At 58.8% G+C, this 22,922-nt stretch overlaps 1 protein-coding gene across 4 annotated transcripts; it reads left to right on the forward strand.

Moving 5' to 3' along the window:
• Positions 1 to 208: 208 nt before the first annotated feature.
• Positions 209 to 21,384, forward strand: CLUH (CLUH binding protein of NUMT mRNA). 4 transcript variants are annotated; one of them, XM_086359680.1, is made up of 26 exons: positions 209 to 432; positions 7,776 to 7,978; positions 8,934 to 9,105; positions 10,072 to 10,215; positions 10,421 to 10,545; positions 10,627 to 10,781; positions 10,865 to 10,990; positions 11,257 to 11,404; positions 11,568 to 11,660; positions 12,776 to 13,470; positions 14,147 to 14,370; positions 14,467 to 14,571; positions 14,708 to 14,808; positions 15,585 to 15,737; positions 15,843 to 15,905; positions 15,984 to 16,228; positions 16,358 to 16,442; positions 16,562 to 16,715; positions 16,818 to 16,957; positions 17,764 to 17,844; positions 17,923 to 18,048; positions 18,131 to 18,252; positions 18,535 to 18,628; positions 18,709 to 18,843; positions 18,920 to 18,993; positions 19,892 to 21,384. In XM_086359680.1, the coding sequence occupies exons 1-26, from the start codon at positions 333 to 335 to the stop codon at positions 20,076 to 20,078; spliced, it is 4,050 nt and encodes a 1,349-aa protein (XP_086215806.1). In that variant the 5' UTR covers positions 209 to 332; the 3' UTR covers positions 20,079 to 21,384. The 4 variants fall into 4 exon arrangements, with proteins under 4 accessions (XP_086215806.1, XP_086215807.1, XP_086215804.1 ...); XM_086359681.1 differs by having other exon boundaries at positions 215 to 432; positions 14,470 to 14,571; XM_086359678.1 differs by lacking the exon at positions 209 to 432 and adding an exon at positions 3,755 to 4,548.
• The last annotated feature ends 1,538 nt before the right edge of the window (positions 21,385 to 22,922 follow it).

Below are 22,922 nucleotides of genomic sequence, written 5' to 3' on the forward strand. Positions count from 1 at the left end.
AAGGACGCCTCTCCGTAGCCCCGCCCCTCGAGGGAGCCCGAAGCCTACTTCTCTCCAAAGACAGGGCGCGTTCCCTTTAAGGCGTTCCAGAAAGTCACCGCGTTGGTACCCAGAGAACGAGGCGTGGCATATTTTGTCCCTCGCGGGCCTTCGTGGGCCGGGCCGGGCGCGAGGGCGGGGCAGAGAAGCGCCGGTGGGGTCAAAGGCTACAGCGCGCACCACGTGGGCCGGTGACTCCGTCCTTCCCGCAGCGGCAGCGGCGCGCAGGGCACTTGGGTTAGTGGCGCGGCGGGCGGCGCGGATAGCCGAGGCGGACGCCGGCTTCCGCCGCCATGGTCATCAAAACGGACGAGTTGCCGGCAGCAGCCCCGGCGGACAGCGCTCGGGAGCCCAGCCCGCAGGCCGGTGGCAAGGGGCGGCCAGGCGCGGCGGGTGAGTGGGGCCGGGGCCAGGGGGCAGCCGGGCGGGAGGCTAGACTGGGCCGAGTGCGCGGGGGGGGGGTTGGGGTGGTGCGGGGACCGCTGCCTTTTCTCCGCGCCTGACCGGGTCGCATCTCGCCGAGCCCTCCACCGGGCGCCCCCGCCCTGAAGGTCACCTTCACTGTCGCCCCCGGCTGCGGCCCGGACTTGACACACGTGGGATCCCGGGGAGGGCAGCGGCGGCGAACACACGCGTGCCAGATCGTGGGGACACGTGCGCGCACACGCGGTTTCGGGGTGCGCCGGCTGCGCAGATCGGTGGACTCGGCGGCCCCACCCCCTACGCGCCCGGGCTTGGGGAACTCCCCCAACTGGGGTCACTTGACACTTGCTCCGTCTAGCACCCCCTTGCCGTCAGGATCCCTAGCGTTCCCTGTGCACCCGGCTGCAGCCTTGCGAGTTCGGCTCAGCTTGGGACTTCTCAGGCTTAGTCTATGAGAAGACCGCAAGTTGAGGGTTTGTATTTTGAGAGGGGGTTTCTGTGGTTCATTCCCAGAGGCAAGGCTTTAACCCCTGTTATGCAGACTCTGATCTCCGCCCTGTTAGATGTTGGCCTAGTGGGCAGATTTGGAGTGGAGGGTGTCTACCTATGTATGGGGACAAAGCCAAACTCCTTGGCAGGAGGTAGTGTTTGTGCCAGAACTTGATCATTAACCCGCCTTATTGCGAAAAGTGGGTCAGCCCAGAGTTGCTGTTTTTAAGGCAAAGGTCGTCAGCATGGAGTTGATCTCCCAGCTCTTCCCTGTGGAGACTGTGTGGCATTGACTTTGGGAGTGGCTGCAGTTTTTCTCCGGTGGGGACTGCCTCTGTCCCGGGCTTCCTCTGTTCCTTCCATCACATCTTTGACTCCAGCCGTGAGGCCCGGAAGCCCCTTCCCAGCCCCTGGGCTGTCTGCTCCAAATCTTTCTCAGAGCCTCAGAGCTGGGATATGTTCCTCTCTGTCCTGGGTGGCCGTGGGAGTGCGGAACTAACCCTGCCTTCCACTCCCACAACTCTCCTCAAAAGACACTTGTCATCTTCATCTCCCTGTCCAGCTTCAGTGAGTCAGTATCAGAGCAGGGCTAGATGGGCTCTCTGGCCCTGTAACGGGCCACAGCCAGGTTTCCTGGTGGTGGGGCATAGGTACTGTGGCAGCCTTGCTGATTGCCTGAAGAAGGCCAAGGTTTGGGCAGAGTGACAAATGCTGATGACTCCAACCTGCCAGGCTTCACCCCACTGAGGCTCTGTCTGAATCAGTGGAGCAGGCTAGATAAGAGCAGGCTGATTTCCTCTCCAGCAGAGAGACTTCAAGAGATGAAGCGACTTGCCCAAGGTCACACAGCCATTTAGTATTTGGATTTCCAGCTCCTGGCCAGATTGCCAAGGCTACCTTAGCCTGTGCCAGAGGAGGCTGGGAGAGGCATGTGGGCTGGGCTGGGATGCTGAGAACTCAGGGCTCAGGAGAGAGGAGAGTTGGAGAATTTCTCTGAGGGAACTCTGGCGCAACCTGGGTCAGGGGCGCATCCAGCCAGCTGTTCATTTAGGGGAAACTGGAAGCCTACTAGCAGGTGGAACATGGGCTCTCGAACCCTCTGGGAAGCTTGTATAGAGCCAGGACTTGAATTTCAGCCAGCCTGAATTTATTCAAAGGAGGATGGGGCTTTTATGGAGACTCTTCCCAACAGACCCTCACCCAGGTTTCTGACCTCAGAACCCAGCTCTGGAAGACTCTTAGCCCCCTTGAGGAAGTGATCAAGGCCTTTTGTGGAGGGAGGTGGGGGGACCAAGGGTCAGTTGCCTTCTTAGGAATAAAGCTGCTTTTAGGGGTTAAGAGAACAGGCAGGTTTTTCAAGTTCATGGTGGTGTGTCGAGTTCCTTCTTCCTAGGGGAGGATTGCTTGGAGTCTATGCCGGGAGCGGAGGGACAGGGGGCTGGCAGACTGGAGAGGAGCTTGGGGGCTTGTGGGAGCTACTGGATGGTACCCCCCCAGAGCTCTTCTTTTGGGTGGGCCTGAGCAGAGCAACTCAGGGAACACTAGATCCTTCCCAGGCCCCACAGACCTGATTCTGACCTGGGTGGGGATGGGAAGGAGGCAAGCAGATGCCTACTTCCTTGGGGCCCTCCTTAGGCTGCCTGCCCCGACCCTTTTCTCTTGAAGCCCCAGGTTCCTGGGATGGGATGATCCTTTATGAGGCCTTACTTCCTACCCGGAGCCTCACCTGCAGAGGTTTTGGCTGGGGCGGGGCCTGGCCCTGGCACAGTCTACTGAGTGAGGCCATGCCAGGCTAGAGAATGCACACAGGAGCCACTTGGGATGGCTTACATTTCTTTTCTAACTCCTCTCTGCTGCCCATTGGATTCGTTTTCTTCCAGGCCAGGGCAGGGCTGTGCTTTATCTCTTCATTCTGGTCTGGCCGGTGAAGACTTGGGGTGGGGGGTGTGCCATGCTGTTTGGGCAACCCCTTCCCCTTCTGCAGAGGATCACTCATCTCCTTCCCTACAGCCTAGATCCTGAGGGGTTTCCCCCTGGGGTAAGAAGGCATGGTGTGGAGGCTTGGGTATGGATAGAGGAAAGGGTTCCTGTTTACCCGGTGGGGGCTACAGCCTAGGGGGTGGTACTCAGGCCTGGGCTTGGACCTCTGACAGACCTGGTCTTTTCTTGACCTGGCTTGGCTGCCTGTTGCCTCTGCAACCTTGGGCAGCCTGCTTGCTCTTAACATTTTGGAGTCTTAGTTTCCTCAAGTGAGATGGGCTAGTCAAGCTGATGGAGGGACCTGCCGTGAATCGGGCCTAGAGTGAGTCTTGGCTCTGTGGTAACCAGGATGGGGATGGTGGAAGCAGCTCCTCGGGGGTCATTGCCAGGCTGCCCCGCCCCGCCCTCCTCTCCAGAGGGTTAGGGCTTGTTTGGGGAGGGTAGTGGGAGCAGAGGGGCCCTGCCTGGTCCTCTGTACCTTCCACTCAGGGTGTGCGAGCCAGAAACCCTTGGTGGGGGCTGCAGGGAACCAAGGGCCTGCTGCATGCCAGCCCTTCAGGGCTGTCTGGACAGGACTGGAGCTGAGGGAAGGGGGCCAAAGAGAACCCCGCCCCCACCCTGGTTAGTATGGATGCCGGAGCAGCCCTGCCTGGGCCCTGGCAACAAGTCAGAGGCCCTAGGAAGGCGCCCTGGCGAGGCTGGGCATGTTCCTTCTCTACCACCGCACGGCCTTGGGTCTCTTGCTGCCAGCTCTGTTTTCCCCAGGGGAGAGACTTGGTTTTCTCCCGGCAGCGCAGGGGCTGCTGGGAAGGGAAGTCGGAGCCTGCCAGCTCCTTGGTGGAGCTGGAGGCCGGGGCACTGGGTGCAGTTGTCCTCTGGGAGTCTGGGGGCCCCTCCCCCCTCCCACCAGAACGGGTGTCTCCCAGGAAGGGGAGAGCTGCCAGGTCACCTGCAGGGGGCAGCATAAGCCAGAGGCCCCCGCCGGCCACTTGATCCAGGAGGAGGCAGGCAGGGCACTCAGCGGCCGCCAGTGGACAGGGAGCGGCCACCTCATGGCCTGGGCCCGGGTCTGCGCCAGCTGTTGCCGGCAGCTGGCGGAAGCGGTCCTGCCCACCCCCACTGGAGTTGGGGCAGAGGAGAGGACCCCCTTGCTGGGCCCTACCCCTGCCAGCCAGTCACCGGGGCCCTCGATCTGGAGGGTCCCAGGTAGCCCAGACGCCGGGTTCTCCTGCCCCACTAACTGCTTCATCAGCAGTGACCCCCTTTGGGGGGGATCTGGGGAGGCGGGCCTGAGCCCTGGTGGCAGCTTTACCCGGGGTCCCGAAGCCACCAGGGCTTCCTGGCCCACAGCCGTCCTGGCCGACCTTGAGCAGGATGCAAGGCAGGGGGAGTGTGCCCTTCCCAGGGCTGCCATGGCAGGCCTGGCCCCACTGAAACCCGAAGCCAACCAGAGCTCCAGCCCGGGGCCGACCAGCTGCATGGGGGCCAAGGTGGAGGCGCAGCCCAGAACAAGGGACATGGGCAGTGCCGGGCCTGAGCCGCAGAGCGGGGGGCTTCGCTGCCACGGAGGTCCCGTGAGTCCAGAACCCAGGAAGGGGCGACGGCCGACCACACCAGGTGGGCTGTGGGGGCAGTGAGCTAGCCTCTTGTGGGGAGGTCACTGGGCCTTGATCCGGCGGTAGGGAGACCCTTAGGGTCCTTTGGAGGAAAGAGGAAGGGCAGGGCAGGCTGTCCTTAGGGGAGTGGAGGCCCCTGGAAACCAGCCACATCCCTTTGAAATCTGGTAGGGCACTGCGTGCCCCCTGGGGGGGAACCTGGTGTATAGTACCTGCCTCTTGGGCAGGGTCCCTGGCCAGGGAGGGGGAACGGAAGCTATGACCGCCCTGGCCCTCCTCTGTCCTCTCAACCCGGACTCAGGGAGCACAGGACACCTGTCTAGGTCCAGGTCTCTGCCTTCCTGCTTTTGGGGTCTCAGACCTCAAAGCGGCTGTGCCGTACTGGGCGGGGGCCCCCTAGTCCCAAAGACTTGTCACAGCACAGCCTTTCTCAAGGACTCAGTTGGGGAGGCCGTCACGTCTATCACGTCTCCTGCTGCATTTTGAAAACTGACCAACTACCACCCACCTCCCACCGCCCTGTTCTGTCTTCATTGTCACAGAGGCGGCCAGGTTCTCCCTTCGGTCTGGCTGCTCACTTTCCAGGGGCTGGGGGTTCACTCAAAGGAGAGGTCCCTGTGGTTCTTTGGGGGAGGAGGATGGGACTGTATCTGAGTGCCTGGCAGTTCTGTTTATCACTAAGTTGAGGGGACGTGGTAAGAGGGAGTGGCTTTTCTCCACGTCAAACACCGCCCCCCCCCCCACCTCGCCGTGTGCCCTTATGTGCCAGGCTTATCTGGACTTTTCTGTGTGGGTAGAGCCCACACAGCTCTGTGGAGGTGTGCCCCATCCCCGCTCCTCACAGCAGGGTAGGGACGAGGAGGTGGAGTCCAGAGGGGATCGCTGGGGTCCGGAGCAGACCTGGAGAGCTGGTCTATCTGGAGCTCACAGATAAGCACGGGGCCAGTCTGGCTGCGAGGTGGACCCAGAAGGGAAGGGCCGGCGGGCTTCCAGGCAGGCCTCTGTTGTGCTGCAGGGCTTCTGTGAGTTCCTCCTCTGCGCCCCAGGGTTGGGGTGGGGGGTCTCCTCTGTTCCCCCTAGTTCCTGGGGGAGAAATGGAAGGTGTTGTCACCTGCTCCTCCTCTCCCCACATGTGAGTCCATTGCTATTCACAGATGTTAGGCTTTTACAGTAATTAATTCATTCGTTCAGAGCCTTTCTGTTGAGTGGGCAGGACAGAAGGAGGGAGACAGCTGCTAGTGTGAACAGCCACCCCAAGTGCTGTCAGGAGTCATTGGTCAGGCTTCCAGGAAGGTTTATTTCACCTAGGCCTTGACGGATGAGTAGGAGCCTGCCAGATGGAGTGGTGTATAAGGGGCAGCACACCAAAGCACAGGTAGGAGGCAAGGTGTGTGGCCTGTTCTGAGATTCCTGAGTAGTCTGGAGCAGCTGCACCTTGATGGAGAGAACGCGGGAGCTGAGAGGGACGTTAGGCCCAAGACGTTTGGATCCTGTAAACAGTGGAGAGTGTTAGAACATTCTAAGTGGTACCTTTTTATTGTTTTTGGAAGAGGCAAAATGGCTGTGTTTATTTGATTTGATTTGGGTTTTCATTTACTCATATTAACCGTTAATTATGCAGGTTTACCATTAATTGAAGCATTTTATGTTTTTACTATGGTCACATTTAACATCAACTTAAGAAGCACTTTATTTCAAAAAGCGATTATCTCTAGTGACCAGAATTTCATTCGTGGAAGCACAAGTGTTGTCTTTGGATCACATTTAAGCTACTCATCTTAAGGATATGGTCATACTGTGAAAATGAAGATTACTTGTCAATTTCAAATATAAAATATGAACAGTTCACAAAGTTGCTCAGAGAATTTGCTCCCTATAGTTTCAGGGTCCTAGTTTTCTCAAAAAACACTCATACATTGTTTTTTCTAAATCATACCCTAAAATAAACGCTAGTTAAACAATTGTGTCCTACAGTAAGGAAAGTACAGACTTATAAGGAAAAGGTTTAATCACTCTTAATCCTATTCAAGGAAAGCCACTGAATTCTGGTCTTTTAGTCTTTCTACTGGCAAAGATGTAAATGTGCATATACACACTTAGTTAGGACTAGTACATATACAAGGTGTTTTTGTTTTTGTTTTAAATACAGTTGACTTACAGTGTTGAGGGTTTTTTTTTTTTTTTTAATTGCACTGGGTCTTCATTGCTGCTCGCAGGCTTTATCTGGCGTAATATGTAGCAGACGTTATCTTAGGGGCAGGGGCTACTGGTCATTGTGTTGCTCTCCACTGTGTAACACGGGCTGCTCACTGTGTTCGCTTCTCTTGTTATCGGAGCGCAGGCTCTAGGCGCAGGCTCTAGACGCAGGCTTCAGTTGTTTGTTTGAGTAGTAGCAGCTCATGGGCTCAGTGTTGTGGCACACAGGCTTAGCTGTTCCGCAGCATGTGGAATCTTCCCAGACCAGGGACCGAACCCGTGTTCCCTGCATTGGCAGGCGGATTCTTATCCACTGCACGACCAGGGAAGTCCCTGCAATGTTATATTAATTTCAGGTGTACAGCAAGTGGTATTCTTGAAATAGGGAAAATGGCCTGCAGTCGTCCTGCAATTAGGTCGGGGTGTGGTGAGGGGCATTTGAAGAGCAGGGGCTGGTTTGTGGAAGATGGTAAATTCCACTCTGACAAGATGAGTCTGGCAAGGCCTTGGGGATGGCCACATGTTGAAAACCTGGATCGAAGCCTGGATGGGTCACATGAGCTGTGAGGTGGAAGGGCATTTAGAATCACAGATAAGGGTAAGATGGAAATGAGGAGTGGCTGGGACCCGGAACACCCACAGCTGGACTGCGGGAGAAGTCGAGCTGGAAAGGAAGGGACCAGAGTGTCCATCAGGGAAGAGGGGGAAGTGAATGTGGGGAGTGTTGTTGAAGCCACTTGCATTGGCGACTCTGGGAGAGTTGTCTGGGGGGCCTAATCACATGGATGCCAGACGGGGGTCCTGAGGAGAGATGGGAAACAAGTTCCTGGGGTATGGAGGGTGCAGGCAGGAGCCTGCAGGTGGCCAGAGTGGGGGTGCCGAAGGAGTTGTGTGCTTGGGGTAGGTGGGCCTGGCACAGGGCCAGGTCTGGGGAGGACAGGCAGACACCATTCTGTAGGGCGCTGCCCACCCTGGCTGGAGGCAGACCTCACCAGTAAGGCCCATCTGACTCAGCCCCCTTGTCCCCTGCAGAGCTGCCTTCAGTCATGCTGTTGAATGGGGACTGCCCAGAGAGCCTGAAGAAGGAAGAAGGGCCTGCTGAACCACCCCGGGAAAACGGGCTCGACGAGACCGAGCCGGGAGAGGAGACCACCGGACAGGAAGTCATCGTCATTCAGGACACAGGCTTTTCAGTGAAGATCCTGGCTCCTGGGATTGAGCCCTTCTCCCTCCAGGTAAGATAGCGGAGGGGTGCTGGGGGCCAGGGCCTGTGAGGCGGGATGAGGATGGGGTCGCAGGCAGGAAACAGGGTCCTCTGCCTTCCAAGGTCACTCACGTAGTGGACGTGGGAGTCCAGGTTCAAACTGTTGCCACATTGCTAGGGGCCAGATCCCAGCTGGGACTGCCAGCCCTGTCTAGGGAGGAGGAGTACAGTAGTGGCTGGCTAGTACTGGGGTCCCAGGCTCCCCAGCCTCGGCTATGTCAACTCTCTGGCTGGAGTTTGACTGTCTGCTTGAGAGAAGAGGGGTTTCCCTGGTGGTTCAGGGTTAAGTCTGCCTGAAATCCAAGAGACCCTGGTTTGATCCCCTGGAGAAGAGAATGGCTATCCACTCCAGTATTCTTGCCTGGAGAATTCCATGGACGGAGGAGCCTGGTGGGCTGCAGTCCATGGGGTTGCAAAGAGTCAGACACAACTGAGCAACGAACACTTTTATTTTGGGAGGAGAGAGGTATTGGTTGTCTCCAAGAGCAGAGCCTCCCCAGAGGTCTTGGGAACGGACTCATTGGGGAACCAGATGAGGCTTCTTGCATCTTCTGGACCCACAGGCTTGAGCCCCAGGCCACACCTTCCTGAAAGGGGAAGTCATAGGGAGGAGGCAAGATGGCCGTTTTCTTTTCCTTGTTCTTACACCTCTGCTCTGTTCAGAGTCTGCAGGAATAGTTGAAGCCTGTGGGTTAGGAGGCCAGGCTCTGTCTTGCACATGTATACACACCCTGCACACACATGCACGCACGCACACACACACAGGTGCAGGTGGGCACAGTACTTATGGGCAGGGCCTGGACTTTAAAATACAAGCCACAAAGGGGGAAACGGTATTTGAAGCATTGATTTTAGGGACCCAGGTGTTTGGGGCTGGGGAAACCGGTATGTTTTCACCAGGGTGGCGGTGGCCTTCTCCCTGGCAGGTCTCCCCCCAGGAGATGGTGCAGGAGATCCACCAGGTGCTCATGGACCGTGAAGACACCTGTCACCGCACCTGCTTCTCGTTGCACCTGGATGGCAACATGCTGGACCACTTCTCAGAGCTGCGCAGTGTGGAGGGGCTGCAGGAAGGCTCAGTGCTACGCGTGGTGGAAGGTTTGTCTGGAAGTCGAGCAGCTCCCCAAGGTGGGGGCGGGACACGAGGAGGCGGGGCCAGGTGGCACTCTCCCCACCCCGCCCCTCCCGCTGGCATCTTGGTACGTCTGTGTCACGGATGAGCATGTAGAGGCTTGGGGCGGTGTTGGACTTGTGGCAACAGGACAGCAGCACAGGTCTGCTTCTCTGGTCCTCTCTGGCACACCCTCCAACTTCAGGGTTAAATATCAGAGTCATGATTTTAAAAAAACAGTAGCAAGCAAGTGCTTGAAATCAGCCTATACAAATTTTATAGCGATAAAAGTTCAGCCTCTTAAGAAAACTGAAGTTTCATGGCTCGTGAAAGTCAGGCCCCTTGTGAAGCAATCAGCTGGCATGATGAGGCTGGTCTATTTGTTAAAAAAGAAAAGATCCTGTAAACTTGGGTCACCTGGGGAGAGTGGCACAGAGGTTCCAGGCATGTCACCCAAAGAACGAATGTGGGGGAAAAGTAACTCGGCTGTGCCCAGACTTATCCAATTACGGGTCCTCCCACCTGCCTCTGAAGAGCCCTCATTAGGATTTCCTGAAACGTGAGTTGGGGAGCAAGGTTGAGTCCTGTAAATCCTCTGGCTGCCCTGGGGGAGGGCTGACCCGGGAGAACTGGACTGAGCATGTGGGGACAACCTAGCCACTGTGACACTTGTGGACAGAGAATTAGGGGGCTTCTGTGGGCTGCCACAGCCTGTGTGCATTTCCTGAGGTACTTCTTGTGCCCTTTGGCAGAAGGTTCTTTGCAAACAGGGATCCCTGCTGATAGGCAGATATGTGTGTGGAAAGCAGATTTCCAGCCTAGGTGTTCATAAGGGAATCTGCAAGTAAAAGCCTAAAATTGAAAATCAATGCTACCCCTGCTTGTGCTCAGGCTGACTCTCTCCTGGGGAGGCTGTTGCCCTGGTAACGTCCTGCCCCTCCCCCTTCCGACAGAACCATACACAGTGCGAGAGGCCCGCATCCACGTGCGCCACGTTCGAGACCTGCTCAAGAGCCTAGACCCCTCCGATGCCTTCAATGGGGTTGACTGCAACTCCTTGTCCTTCCTGAGCGTCTTTACCGATGGCGACCTGGGAGGTGCGGGAGGCGCTGGGGCTGGCGGTTGGGCAGAGGGGCTGGGAGCAAGTTGAACTGGGGCTGGTGAAGGGGGCTGGGCCTTCCCTCAGCCTTCCCACTGGAGGGAAGCGGGGCCGGAGGCACCCAGGCCAGGGCCACTTGAGCTGGGGAGTGCGTTGGACCCCCTGGGGCGTCGTGTGCTGACCACCAGCCTCGGGTCCCTCAGACAGCGGGAAGCGGAAGAAGGGCTTGGAGATGGACCCCATCGACTGCACACCGCCCGAGTATATTCTTCCTGGGAGCCGGGAGCGGCCGTTGTGTCCTCTGCAGCCCCAGAACCGGGACTGGAAGGTGGGAGCTGGTCTCTGGGGATGGGGGCAGGGGACCACCCACCAGGAAGCATGGCATGCTCACGCTCAGCCCTTGCCACAGCCCCTGCAGTGCCTGAAGGTGCTCACCATGAGCGGCTGGAACCCGCCACCCGGGAACCGCAGGATGCACGGGGACCTCATGTACCTGTTCGTGATCACAGCTGAGGACCGGCAAGTCAGCATCACGGCCTCCACCCGCGGATTTTACCTGAACCAGTGAGTCCCTGTACAAGCCTGTGGGGAGCCCTCGCGCAGCCGCCTGGGGGGCACCCGGCACAGTGATCACCCTCTCTCTGCAGGTCCACAGCGTACCACTTCAACCCCAAGCCTGCCAGCCCCCGCTTCCTCAGCCATTCCCTGGTGGAGCTGCTCAACCAGATCAGCCCAACCTTCAAAAAAAACTTTGCCGCCCTGCAGAAGAAAAGGTAGCGCCTCAGCCTGTTGGCCCCTCATCTCCCGGGGTGGGTGACCTGGACGGCCTGGAATCTAGCACTTCTGCCCTAAGAAGCTGGACACGCAGCACCCAGAGCCTCCCGCCCGAGGCAGCAGACCTGGGACAGGTGGCTGTGGGCCCTTGCTGGACTCTCCAGGGACAGAGCCTTAGTGGGGAGACAGTGGGGCCTTGAAGAAGGGGCCCAGGGCAGAGCTCTGAGCTCATTGGGCCATCCCATCTCCCCTCTGCTCGATGCAGGGTCCAGCGCCACCCCTTCGAGAGGATCGCCACCCCATTCCAGGTGTACAGCTGGACAGCCCCCCAGGCGGAGCACGCCATGGACTGCGTGCGGGCGGAGGATGCCTATACCTCCCGGCTGGGCTACGAGGAGCACATTCCTGGACAGGTGCCTGTGGCCATCCCCGGCTCCTCTCTCCCTTCCCCTGCGGGGCCCAGGCTGCGTTCTCGGTGCCTGTAGGGCTGCACAGGGTGGCAGGGGGGTGGGACTGCCCCGAGCAGGTGGTGGGGGCTCAGGCTGAGCTGGCCTATCCCTCCTGGTCTCTGTGTAGACCCGGGACTGGAATGAGGAGCTGCAGACTACACGGGAGCTGCCTCGGAAGAACCTGCCTGAGCGACTGCTTCGAGAAAGAGCCATATTCAAGGTGCCCGTGGCCCCTTAGGCCTGACCAGCAGCCTCAGGCCTGCCAGCCACTTCCCTACTGGTTTTCTGTGGATAAGAGGGAAGCTGGACAAGGGCTTCTGTGGATAAGGGCCTTTGGGGACCTTCCAGGCCATTCTGCCACTTTCTGCCTCCCAGCAGACAACCCCAGCCCCTTTTTCTGGCCTTTCTGAGATTTAGAGTCTGGGGGTGGGGGTTGGGGGCAGGGAGCCACCTCCAGGATGGGCTGAGTGATGCCCACGCCCATTTCCCTCCCAACGCAGCCATATGGGGACCTGGGCACACGTGTCCTCCTGTGATGTCCTCAGTGCTTTTGCTGACAGAGATGAGGAAAAAGCAGTGCTTTCAGTGGAAAAAAAGCTTTAAAATCTCCCATAATTTTACTAGAGATGATAATGGTAAAGAAATATAAATGTCCTGGGTGCTCACTTTGCCAGGAGCTGGACCAGGTGCCGTGTAGGCTTGTAATCTCCCGGGCACCTTATAAAGGGCGATGGCGTTTTTTTTGGCTGCACTGCTAGGCATATGGGATCTGAGTTCTCCGAGCAGGAATGGAACCCATGCCCCCTGCAGTGGAAGCGTGGACTCTTCAGGGAAGGCCCCTGAAGGTCGATACTTTTATGTCATCTATAGACATGAAGACAGATCTGAGAGGTGATCCAGCAGAGATCACCTGGCATATAGTTGGTGGATCCCAGACCCACCCAAGTCCTCCTGCCCCCTGTAATCACTGAGTTCTGCTGTCTATCTGAGTATTTGATAAAAGTGAAAGTCGCTCAGTCATGCCCAGCTCTTTGTGACCCCATGGACTATACAGCCCATGAAATTCTCCAGGCCAGGATACTGGAGTGGGTAGCTGTTTCCTTCTCCAGGGGATCTTCCCAACCGAGGGATCGAACCCAGGTCTCCTGCATTGCAGGTGGATTCTTTACCAGCTGAGCCACCAGGGAAGCCCATAAGTGTTACATTTTTTCTGAACTGGGGTTTCTCGTGCTTTTCCAAGTGTGTGAAACCTTCGTCCTGCTCACCTCCGCCAGCCGCAGGTGAGCTTGGCCAGGTGAGATGTAGCTCCCTCACCCTCTGACCTCCGGCCCCCAGGTGCACAGTGACTTCACTGCAGCAGCCACGCGGGGCGCCATGGCGGTCATCGACGGCAACGTGATGGCCATCAACCCCAGCGAGGAGACCAAGATGCAGATGTTCATCTGGAACAACATCTTCTTCAGCCTGGGCTTCGACGTTCGCGACCACTACAAGGACTTCGGCGGGGACGTGGCAGCCTATGTGGCACCCACCAACGACCTGAACGGCGTGCGCACGTACAATGCGGTGGACGTGGAGGGGCTGTACACGTTGGGCACGGTGGTGGTGGATTACCGAGGCTACCGTGTCACGGCCCAGTCCATCATCCCCGGCATCCTGGAGCGGGACCAGGAGCAGAGCGTCATCTACGGCTCCATTGACTTCGGCAAGACGGTGGTGTCGCACCCGCGGTACCTGGAGCTGCTGGAGCGCACGAGCCGGCCCCTCAAGATCCTGAGGCACCGGGTGCTCAATGACCGGGACGAGGAGGTGGAGCTCTGCTCCTCCGTGGAGTGCAAGGGCATCATCGGCAATGATGGGCGCCACTACATCCTGGACCTGCTGCGCACCTTCCCCCCTGACCTCAACTTCCTGCCCGTGCCCGGCGAGACGCTGCCCGAGGAGTGCACCCGTGCTGGCTTCCCCCGCGCACACCGCCACAAGCTGTGCTGTCTGCGCCAGGAGCTGGTGGACGCCTTCGTGGAGCACAGGTGGGGCTCAGGCCTGCGGCTGCAGCCTCGGGCAGGGAGGGCGGTGCTGGCGTCTGACCCCAGACGGGGGATGCTTTGGGAAGTGAAGAGGAACGAGCTCTGGGCCCATCACTGTGGCATCCAGCTCCCCCACACAGGCAGACGCCCAAGAGCTTCATGTAGATGAGAAAAAGCGAGACCGGTGGCTTTCTACTGAAGTGATGCTGTTTCCTCAAGAAGCGTGTGGACATCTGCTTAGGCATTTTTGAACCTCCCAGTGCCATGGCCCTTGGGTGGGGGGATACAGGTGGGGTCCCTGCTGCTGGCGGTCAGTGCTTAGGAGTCAGCCCATCAAATGTCCCGTGCCAGGAATAATTCTCCCTCTCAAAACGCCAGAGGGGTCCCTGGTGCTCTCAGGAGCCCTGACACCCAGCTGTCTTCCTGTCTAGGAAGATCCCCATTTTTGCTGTGACCTGCCACCACCTGGTAGAATGGCTGGGCTGGCACATGTACACACGCATGGACATTGCTCCCTGGACAGGACAGGACATCCTGGGCCCCAACATCCTTAAGCCCAGCAGGGCAGGAGCTGGGGCCTGGCTCAGGTCCCCCCACGGCCAGCAGGAAGCTGCCGGACCGGTGACCTCCTAGACGCTCCTCTCCCATCCCCTGCTCCACCCCACCCACTGTGCCCCAGGTACCTGCTCTTCATGAAGCTGGCTGCCCTACAGCTGATGCAGCAGAAGGCCAGCAAGATGGAGAGCCCCACGTCCCTGGAGAACGGCGACGGCCTGTCCTTGGAGTCCAAGCCTGACGCTCCCCCAGCGCCCGAGGCGGGAGGCGAGGAGGAGGGCAGCAGTGCTAGCGGCCTGGCCACGGTGAAGGAGCTGGCAGAGACCGTTGCCTCGGACGACGGGACAGGTGGGGCTGCTGGGGGAGCCCCCGCCAGGGGAGGCTCGGGCTGGCACCCAACCCGTGGGGAGGTGGGGCAGCTCCTGACAGGCCGTGTATTCACAGCAGACCCTCGGGGTCGGGAGGTGATCCGTAACGCGTGCAAGGCAGTGGGTTCCATCAGCAGCACAGCCTTCGACGTCCGCTTCAACCCTGACATCTTCTCGCCAGGTGAGTGGTCCTCGGGGGCCCCAGTGCTGGGGGCCTGCTTGCCTACCTAAGTGCTGCTGTCTGTCTGTCTGTGTGTCTGTCTGGTGCCTGCCTCTTTTGCCAGCTCACACCTCCTTGCTCTCCCTCCTGCCCGCAGGAGTGCGCTTCCCCGAGTCCTGCCAGGAGGAGGTTCGGGACCAGAAGCAGCTGCTGAAAGATGCCGCTGCCTTCCTGCTCTCCTGCCAGATACCTGGCTTGGTGAGGGCGGGATGGGGCAGGGGGTGGCACGAAGGAGGGGCAGCAGGGGTTACAGGCTCTGTGGCCTCATTCGCCTCTGGGAACTCGTGGAGCCTTTGCAGGAGTGACCTAAGCCTCCTGACCTGCGAGGCAGATGGGGAGTTCTCGTTCCCAGAATAGTGCCACTGACACAAAGGGGCCAAGGCAGGCATCAGTTGTGCCCTGGGTGCCCTCCCTTGGGGGCTGGCAGCGGGGTTATGGTCCTCCAAAGCCCCTGTATGAGGGGATGGCAGACAGAGGGCGTGGGGGCATCTTTACCCACCCCCACCGTCCAAGAAGCTTTGTATGGAGTCCCCGTGTGTGTACAGAGGGCCTGCTCCCTGCTGAGGCGGCCCTGAGCTCCGGTGTTGTGCTTGTTCCCCAATCTTTGAGGTGAGCCTGCCATGCCCGCTGCTCCAGGGCCCGCGAGGCAAGGCTCAGTCTCAGAGTGAAGCCGTGGCTCTGCTCCTTCCTGTGCCATCACAGGGGAGCCTTGCTGCCCTCCATTGCTGTTTCCCTGCCAGTGGGCCCAGCAGTCCCAGGGTGACGGTGGGCTGTGCAGAAGGCCGGGGATGAGAGCTCACATCCTTACTGCTCACATCCTTTCTCTCCTTTCCTCTTCCTGACTGGGAGCAAGGGGTCTTAGTCCCTTCCTTCCTCAGGGCCCCAGAATAGTGGGAGCCCCCATTGGCAAGACCTGGGGCAGGAGGAGGCAGAGGGCCTGGGCTGGGGGGGGCCTGACCTTCTGCAGCCCGCAGGTGAAGGACTTCACAGACCATGCGGTGCTGCCCATGGACGGGGCTACACTGGCCGAGGTGATGCGCCAGCGTGGCATCAACATGCGCTACCTGGGCAAGGTGCTGGACCTGGTGATGCGGAGCCCGGCCCGTGACCAGCTGGACCACATCTACGTGAGTGGTGCCCGGGGTGGCTGAGAGATGGAGGGGGGGTGAGGGGCTGGGCTGGAGGCCTGGAGCCCAACCCAGACACCCCCCTTTTTCTCTGAACCCATGCAGAAAATTGGCATTGGAGAGCTCATCACCCGCTCTGCCAAGCACATCTTCAAGACGTACCTACAGGTACTGCCGCTCCCTTCAGCCTGGCTCAGGGAGGTGTTGGGGGAGCCCGAGTGGTGACCGGTCGCACCTCCCTTGCAGGGGGTCGAGCTCTCCGGGCTCTCGGCTGCCATCAGCCACTTCCTGAACTGCTTCCTGAGCTCCTACCCCAACCCCGTGGCCCACCTGCCCGCTGACGAGCTCATCTCCAAGAAGAGGAACAGGAGGAGGCGAAACCGGCCCCCAGGGGCAGCAGATAACACAGCCTGGGCCGTCATGACCCCCCAGGAACTTTGGAAGAACATCTGCCAGGAGGCCAAGAACTACTTTGACTTCAGCCTCGAGTGGTGCGTGAGCGGCTGTGGGAGACCACTTGCTTGGGGAAGTGGGAGTGGGGGCCCCCATGCCTAGGGGCTTGGGTGGAGGGGGGCGGATGGGTGCTGGGCTGCTCGGGCCCACCCTCCGCTCCTCCCCAGTGAGACGGTGGACCAGGCCGTGGAGACCTATGGGCTGCAGAAGATCACGCTGCTGCGGGAGATCTCCTTGAAAACCGGCATCCAGGTGGGCCGGGTTCGGAGCGTCCTGAAGGGTCCCCGGGGCCTCGGGTGAAGCTGGTGGGGTGGTGCTGGCCACGTGAGCCTGGGCTGAGGCTCCCTGTGGGTGTCGGGCGGGGCCCCCAGATCCTGCTGAAGGAGTACAGCTTTGACAGCCGCCACAAACCTGCCTTCACGGAGGAGGACGTGCTCAACATCTTCCCCGTGGTCAAGCACGTCAACCCCAAGGCCTCGGACGCCTTCCACTTCTTTCAGAGCGGGCAGGCCAAAGTACAGCAGGGTGCGTGCCAGGTGCGGCCGGCGGGGGGGTGGGGGCGGTGGAGAGGGACCCCCAGCCCAAACCCAGGCCAGCCCTGACCTTCTGCCCACCGGTGCCCTGCAGGCTTCCTAAAGGAGGGCTGTGAGCTCATCAACGAGGCCCTGAACCTGTTTAACAACGTGTACGGGGCCATGCACGTGGAGATCTGTGCCTGCCTGCGCCTGCTTGCCCGCCTCCACTACATCATGGGCGACTACGCCGAGGTGGGCTTGTGCACCTTCTGGGGGTGGTCAGTGGGGCCCTGGGTTGTGTTCTCACCCCACTGGCCCAGCAGGATGGGGGGGTCCAGGCAGGCAGAACTGGAGCCCTGTCATCCCAGAGAGATTGCTTACCTCCAGGCCTCCCCAGGAGGAGCAGGTGGAAACCCTGGGATGTGCTTGCTCTGCCTATACATCCCTCCCCCGCCCCCCGTTTCCCTCTGCCCCAACAGCTGTGTCCTGGGGAGAGCTGCGGTGCCCGTGGACACAGTGGGAGTGATGCCAGGGCCTTCCTTCCCTTCACAGGGACAAGCGAGGGGCACGTTCTCAGTCAGTACCTTGTAAGCGCTCTGGAAGCTGCTCAGGGACTGTGCTGTTGGCTGTACTGTCCTGGGGCCTAGTGGTGTTCACCTGCCGCGTTAGCCCCCGGGTTTGAGGCTGCCTCCGATGCGGGCACACTGCAGGTGCTCCACTTGGCTCCAGCCATAGGACTCCTTTTTTTTTCACCTGTATATGCCTCCTTGTCGTAGTATGAATATTTTATTTTTAGTACAACTTTAGATTTGTGCATATGTTTGCATAGACTAAGACAGTCTTTTAAAATGTGAAGTAGCCTCGGGGTGGGGTGTAGACTTCCCTGGTCACAGCAGCTGGATTTTGACCACTTCTTTCCTCCTTGGTGCAAAGTAAAAATAGAAATTGCAGCCAGAGATGAAGAGGCCTGAGCTGCCTGGAGGCTCATGGGCGAGACAGACAGACAGACGGGGTGTGGGGCGGTGCCACCTGGGGATGACAGCCCCCACCTCTCCCAGGCCCTCAGTAACCAGCAGAAGGCCGTGCTAATGAGCGAGCGAGTGATGGGCATCGAGCACCCCAACACCATCCAGGAATACGTGAGTAGCCGCCGGGGCGGGGCTGGCGCGGGGGCGGAGCCGGCGGCCGACCTGACCTGCCCTGCCCTGCCCCTGCAGATGCACCTGGCGCTGTACTGCTTTGCCAGTAGCCAGCTGTCCACCGCCCTGAGCCTGCTGTACCGCGCCCGCTACCTCACATTGCTCGTGTTCGGGGAGGACCACCCTGAGATGGCGCTGCTGGACGTGAGTGCTGGGGAGGGGCAGTGGGACTAGCCTCCATCCCAGGGGAGTGGGAGCTGACCAGGGCCCTCCCGACTGCCCCCAGAACAACATCGGGCTGGTGCTGCACGGAGTGATGGAGTATGACCTATCGCTGCGCTTCCTGGAGAATGCGCTGGCCGTCAGCACCAAGTACCACGGGCCCAAGTCCCTCAAGGTGGCCCTCAGGTGAGGCTGTGCTGGGTCAGGGGGCAGGGAGACCCCGGGCCACAGGGTCCCAGGAAGCACTTGAATCGAGGGCGGGCGCGGGATCCAGCACTCTGCCCTCCATCTGACTCCTGAGGAAATTTCTCTCACCTTCCATGTCTTCTCTGAGTCCTGGATTTGGCGTCTTACCCCTGGAGAGATCCCGGAGTGGGATCTAGAGTAGCCCGCACACACCCCCATTAGTGCCCACCGGCCCGTTCACGCCCTCCCTCGCCCCCCACCCCGCGCCCTGCCTCCCTACAGCCACCACCTGGTCGCCCGGGTCTATGAGAGCAAAGCCGAGTTCCGCTCCGCCCTGCAGCACGAGAAGGAAGGCTACACCATCTACAAGACGCAGGTGGGCCAGGGCAGGGCGCAGGGCGGGGTCAAGGGCGGGGCTGAGGGCGGCCCTCATCTCTCCCCGCCTGCCCCCTGCAGCTCGGCGAGGACCACGAGAAGACCAAGGAGAGCTCCGAGTACCTCAAGTGCCTGACCCAGCAAGCCGTGGCCCTGCAGCGCACCATGAACGAGATCTACCGCAACGGCTCCAGCGCCAACATCCCGCCCCTCAAGGTGGGTCTCCGAGCGGAGCTGGGTGGGCATCCCCCCCTCCCCGGCCTCGGCCGCTCATGCTCCCCGCGCCCCTCAGTTCACAGCTCCCAGCATGGCCAGCGTCTTGGAGCAGCTGAACGTCATCAATGGCATCCTCTTCATTCCTCTCAGGTGAGGCCCCACTTGGACGTTGGCCTTTACTTTCTTGGTTTATTAACTACGGGATTGAGGTGGCTCGGACTGAGAAGTACAGCCCTTAGTGACTCCTTCCAGAAATACTTTGCATTATGGCACAAACACAGATCTGTCATCTTTTTTCCCCCTTAAGGCACAAAATTGTACCAAACCAGGCACGTATTTTTCTCCTGCGTTTAATCGATCTTGGCGATCATTTCATGTCAGTATGTAAAGAGCTAATGGTAAAGAACCCACCTGCCAATGCAGGAGACTTTAAAGAAATGCTGGTTCAATCCCTGGGTTGGGAAGATCTCCTGGAGAAGGGCATGGAAACCCACTCCAGTATTCTTACCTGGAGAATCCCATGGACAGAGGAACCTGGGTGGCTACAGTCCATAGGTTTGCAGAGTTGGCCACAACTGAAGCTACCTAGCAGGCATGTAAAGAGCAGCTTCATTCTTTCTCTGAGCTCCTGCTCTGTCAGTGTAGGGACGTGCCTTAGCGCTGGGCCCTGGGGGTCTCTCTGAGCTCTTAGACGAGCAACAACAACCCTGCCCTCGAAAGCCCCTTATCCCGTGTCCCTCTCGCCTGTGTGGGGCCCGGGTTTGGTCTGGTCAGCCTTAGGGCATTTACAGCGGACCTGCTCCACATTGCACCTGCGTTCTGGGTGCGATTGGCGATAGGAGCGGCCAGAGTGCACAGGGTTTAGGCTGGGTGTGAAGGCTGGATGGGAACCAGGCCTTCACTGGAGGCTGGCAGGTATGTGGAGTTCTTACTTGCACTGCAGAAAGTGCAGAGCCTGATCTTGTCCCAAGTTGAAGCAAAGCCAGGAAGGTGACGGAGGGCCCAGGCCCACCCTGATGCCCACTCTCCGCCCCATCCTTCTACTCAGCCAAAAAGACTTGGAGAATCTGAAAGCTGAGGTGGCACGGCGGCAGCAGCTCCAGGAGGCCAGCAGGAACAGGGATAAGGCTGAGGAGCCCATGGCCACTGAGCCGGAGCCCGTGGGGGCCTCAGAGGATGCGGCCACCCAGCCCCCGGCTGCCAAGGACCCTTCCTCCCCGAGCTTGCAGGGGTAGAAGGGGAGAGACAGACGGACAGTCGGTCAGCTGCCCCCGGTGATCCAGACTCCAGGAGAAGGTGGCACGCCCTGCACATCAGGAGAGGAATCAAGTCCCTCTTCCTCCACGTTTCCAACCCCATCCCCACCCCCAGCATCCTCCTGGGACCCGGGCCTGCCTGAACCCCGAGATGTTCTTGCACTGGTTCAATGAATACACGCTGCAGAGGCCTCATGGAAGACATGCGAATGGAGTGTGTGGGCATCCCCCAGTTCCCGGCTGGGGGACAGGTGCCTCTGTGGGTCCCCATCCTCGAGCAGGTGTGTGCGAGTACGTCCGTGCCTGCGAGTGCCCTGATCCGTCCTTCCTGACTTGTACATAGCCCCGAGCCGGTCCCCAGTGAGTGACGCGCGGATGGGATTTCTCAGGTCATTTGTATGTGTGACATTACGGCTGCTGCTTCTGCTGCCACTGCCCCTGGGTCCGACGTGGCTGAAAGTCCAGTTCTGAAGCCAAAAAGAGTGGCACTTTCCTGTGTCCTGGGATTGAGCGGGCGGCCTGAGCTCTGCGGCAGGGCTGGAGGACTGGGGAGCACTTTCGCTTCGTGGCAGGGTGAGGGCCGCAGCAGCTTTACTGATCATGGTTGGAGCCTGGCCTGGCTGTGCTGGGGGTGGGGAAAGGGGTGGCCAGGGGCAGTTCCCCAGACACCCGTGTGCCCAGCCCCGCTTGTCGGCCCTCGGGCCCAGCAGGAGATGCTGCCTCCCGCTCCCTGCACCCCAGCTGGGGCTAACCTTGGGGTCTAGTCTGAATGTATCCTCCTTGTTGAACCTCAGCTGCCTAACGCACAGGGGGGGGTGGGGTGGGGGGCTAGGGGAACTAGGGCTGAATCATGGATCCTGGGGGAAGAGATACAAATACAGGAGTGATTACTTGGTGGTGGAGCCTAGCTCCCTACCTGACCTCGGCCACACTGGCACCTTCGACAGAGAGGAGCCCTGGGGGTGGCAGGGAGGGGCCTGCAGAAGGCTGTGGCCCCCACAGGTCCCAGCTCCCCCTCTGCTGCTGGCCTCTGCTGCTTCTCGGTGGGTGGGGAGAGACGGCCGTCCTTCTGAACTGAAGGGAGCTGTCCCCGTGTTGGGGCCTCTGCCTGGTGGCTTGGCGGGGAGCTGCTTATGGGTATGGTCTGTCCGAACACCTTGTTTCAAAGGGAGTGGGTGGGAGCTAGCAAGCGAGGCATCCCCACGGCTGATCAAGAACTTTTTCTTGTTTTTAAACCATCACGTCTTCATTTCACATTGGAATAAAGTGAGTTTTTGAAACCTGCTGTCCCAGCCTCTCCTGTGTGTTCTGTACAGTCTTATTCGATGGTGAGGATTGTTGCCAGAAGCAGTACCTAGTAAAAAGAGTTGAAAGCTCTTTAGGTCAAATTCAGGGTTATCCTTATAACGTCACTTCAGTGGGAGGAAGGGGGTGGACAGAGCCGCAGGTGCCCAGCTGGGGTTTACCAGTCTGCTGGTGACTAGACCTATGGCAAGGGCACACGGATGAACATCAGAAAGGAAACAGAGACTGTCTCCTCTAAAGAACTCTGTGTGGTGCTGGCTGGGGTGAGGGGTGTTTCCAGGTGAGGACCCAGGCCCGGATAGGCTGTTGCACATGTAACTGGGCATCACCCTTGTCCCTGTGCTTGTCAGGAGGACTGGGTGCCAACCCCACCCCCCTGCCCCAGAGGATGGAGTAGAGGGATGTCTAAAGTTTGCCATCCTATGTAGGCCCTTGAGCTCTAATGTCCTGGGGGAAGCAGAGCCCACCTAGGTGGGCTTGAGGGGCAGGACCTGTGAAGAGGTGGGAAGGGTTGTGGGGAGACCTGAGAAGTGTCTACAGCCGTAGTTCTGAGCAGACAGGCGCGCAGCCTCGTGCGGAACTTGAATGCCTCTTTGAATACTTGGAGAGTGCTTTGTGTGTGACATTATGGAAACAAAAATTCCAGTCCTGATGTCTGTTAGTTTTCTTGAGCCAACTAGAAGAAACGTCCCTGACATCCATCTGATTTCCTCCTAAGCACTGCGTAGCGATGCTCCCTCCCGCCCGCTTCCCACCCCTTTACAGTCTCCGGGTTGTGTTCTGAACATGCACCCATTCTTGTAGCCTTTATCCTGTGAACACTAGTCACATGTCTCACAGCAGGTGAACGTGGGGGCATCACCTTGTAAAAGCTGAGAAAGGATCAGGTTTAATTACCGTTGTCCAGTCACCTGAGACCCGTTTTTCATGGTTGATCCCTTAAGCTTATTAGCGATGGCCAGTGCCTTTTGACAACCTGAATGACAAGGGGCTGTTTTATAAAAGACAGAGAGGTGTGAAATCTACGCTTTCTCCTATTGGTCGATAGAGTTCGATGTTTTACACAAGGGTGAACAGTGGCATCCAGGAAGGGTTAGAACTGGCATGCAGGTCCGTTCATGGAGGTGAGGTTGAAGGTGTGTGAGCCACGCCCACCTGCGCCTCCTCGTGGCCCCCAGGCTGGCCTTGCACTTTCTGCTCTCCTTTCCTTCCCTGGTTGCATTTCTTTTAACATGGTGTTAACTTTTGCAACTTAAAAAATAGTTTTAAAAGAATTGTTATTAAGTTCTATCATCTGCCTCTACTCACTCCTGCCCTCCAAACTCAGTTATTTTTGGCCACACCCAGGCTACATGAAGAACTCCCGCAGGGATCAAACCCGTGCTTCCTACAGAGGACGTGTGGAGTCTTAACCACTAGATCACCAGGAAGTCCTGTTTGTTTTTTTTCAATTGAAGTAGTTGACTTATTAATACAATGTTGTCTATCTGGTGTACAACAAAGTGACTTATGCATAAA

This window comes from Bos grunniens, chromosome 19, assembly GCF_055505025.1.
Source record: "Bos grunniens cultivar Pamir isolate PY7600 chromosome 19, Bosgru_T2T1.0, whole genome shotgun sequence".
In the NCBI taxonomy this organism is placed as follows: Eukaryota; Metazoa; Chordata; class Mammalia; order Artiodactyla; family Bovidae; genus Bos; species Bos grunniens.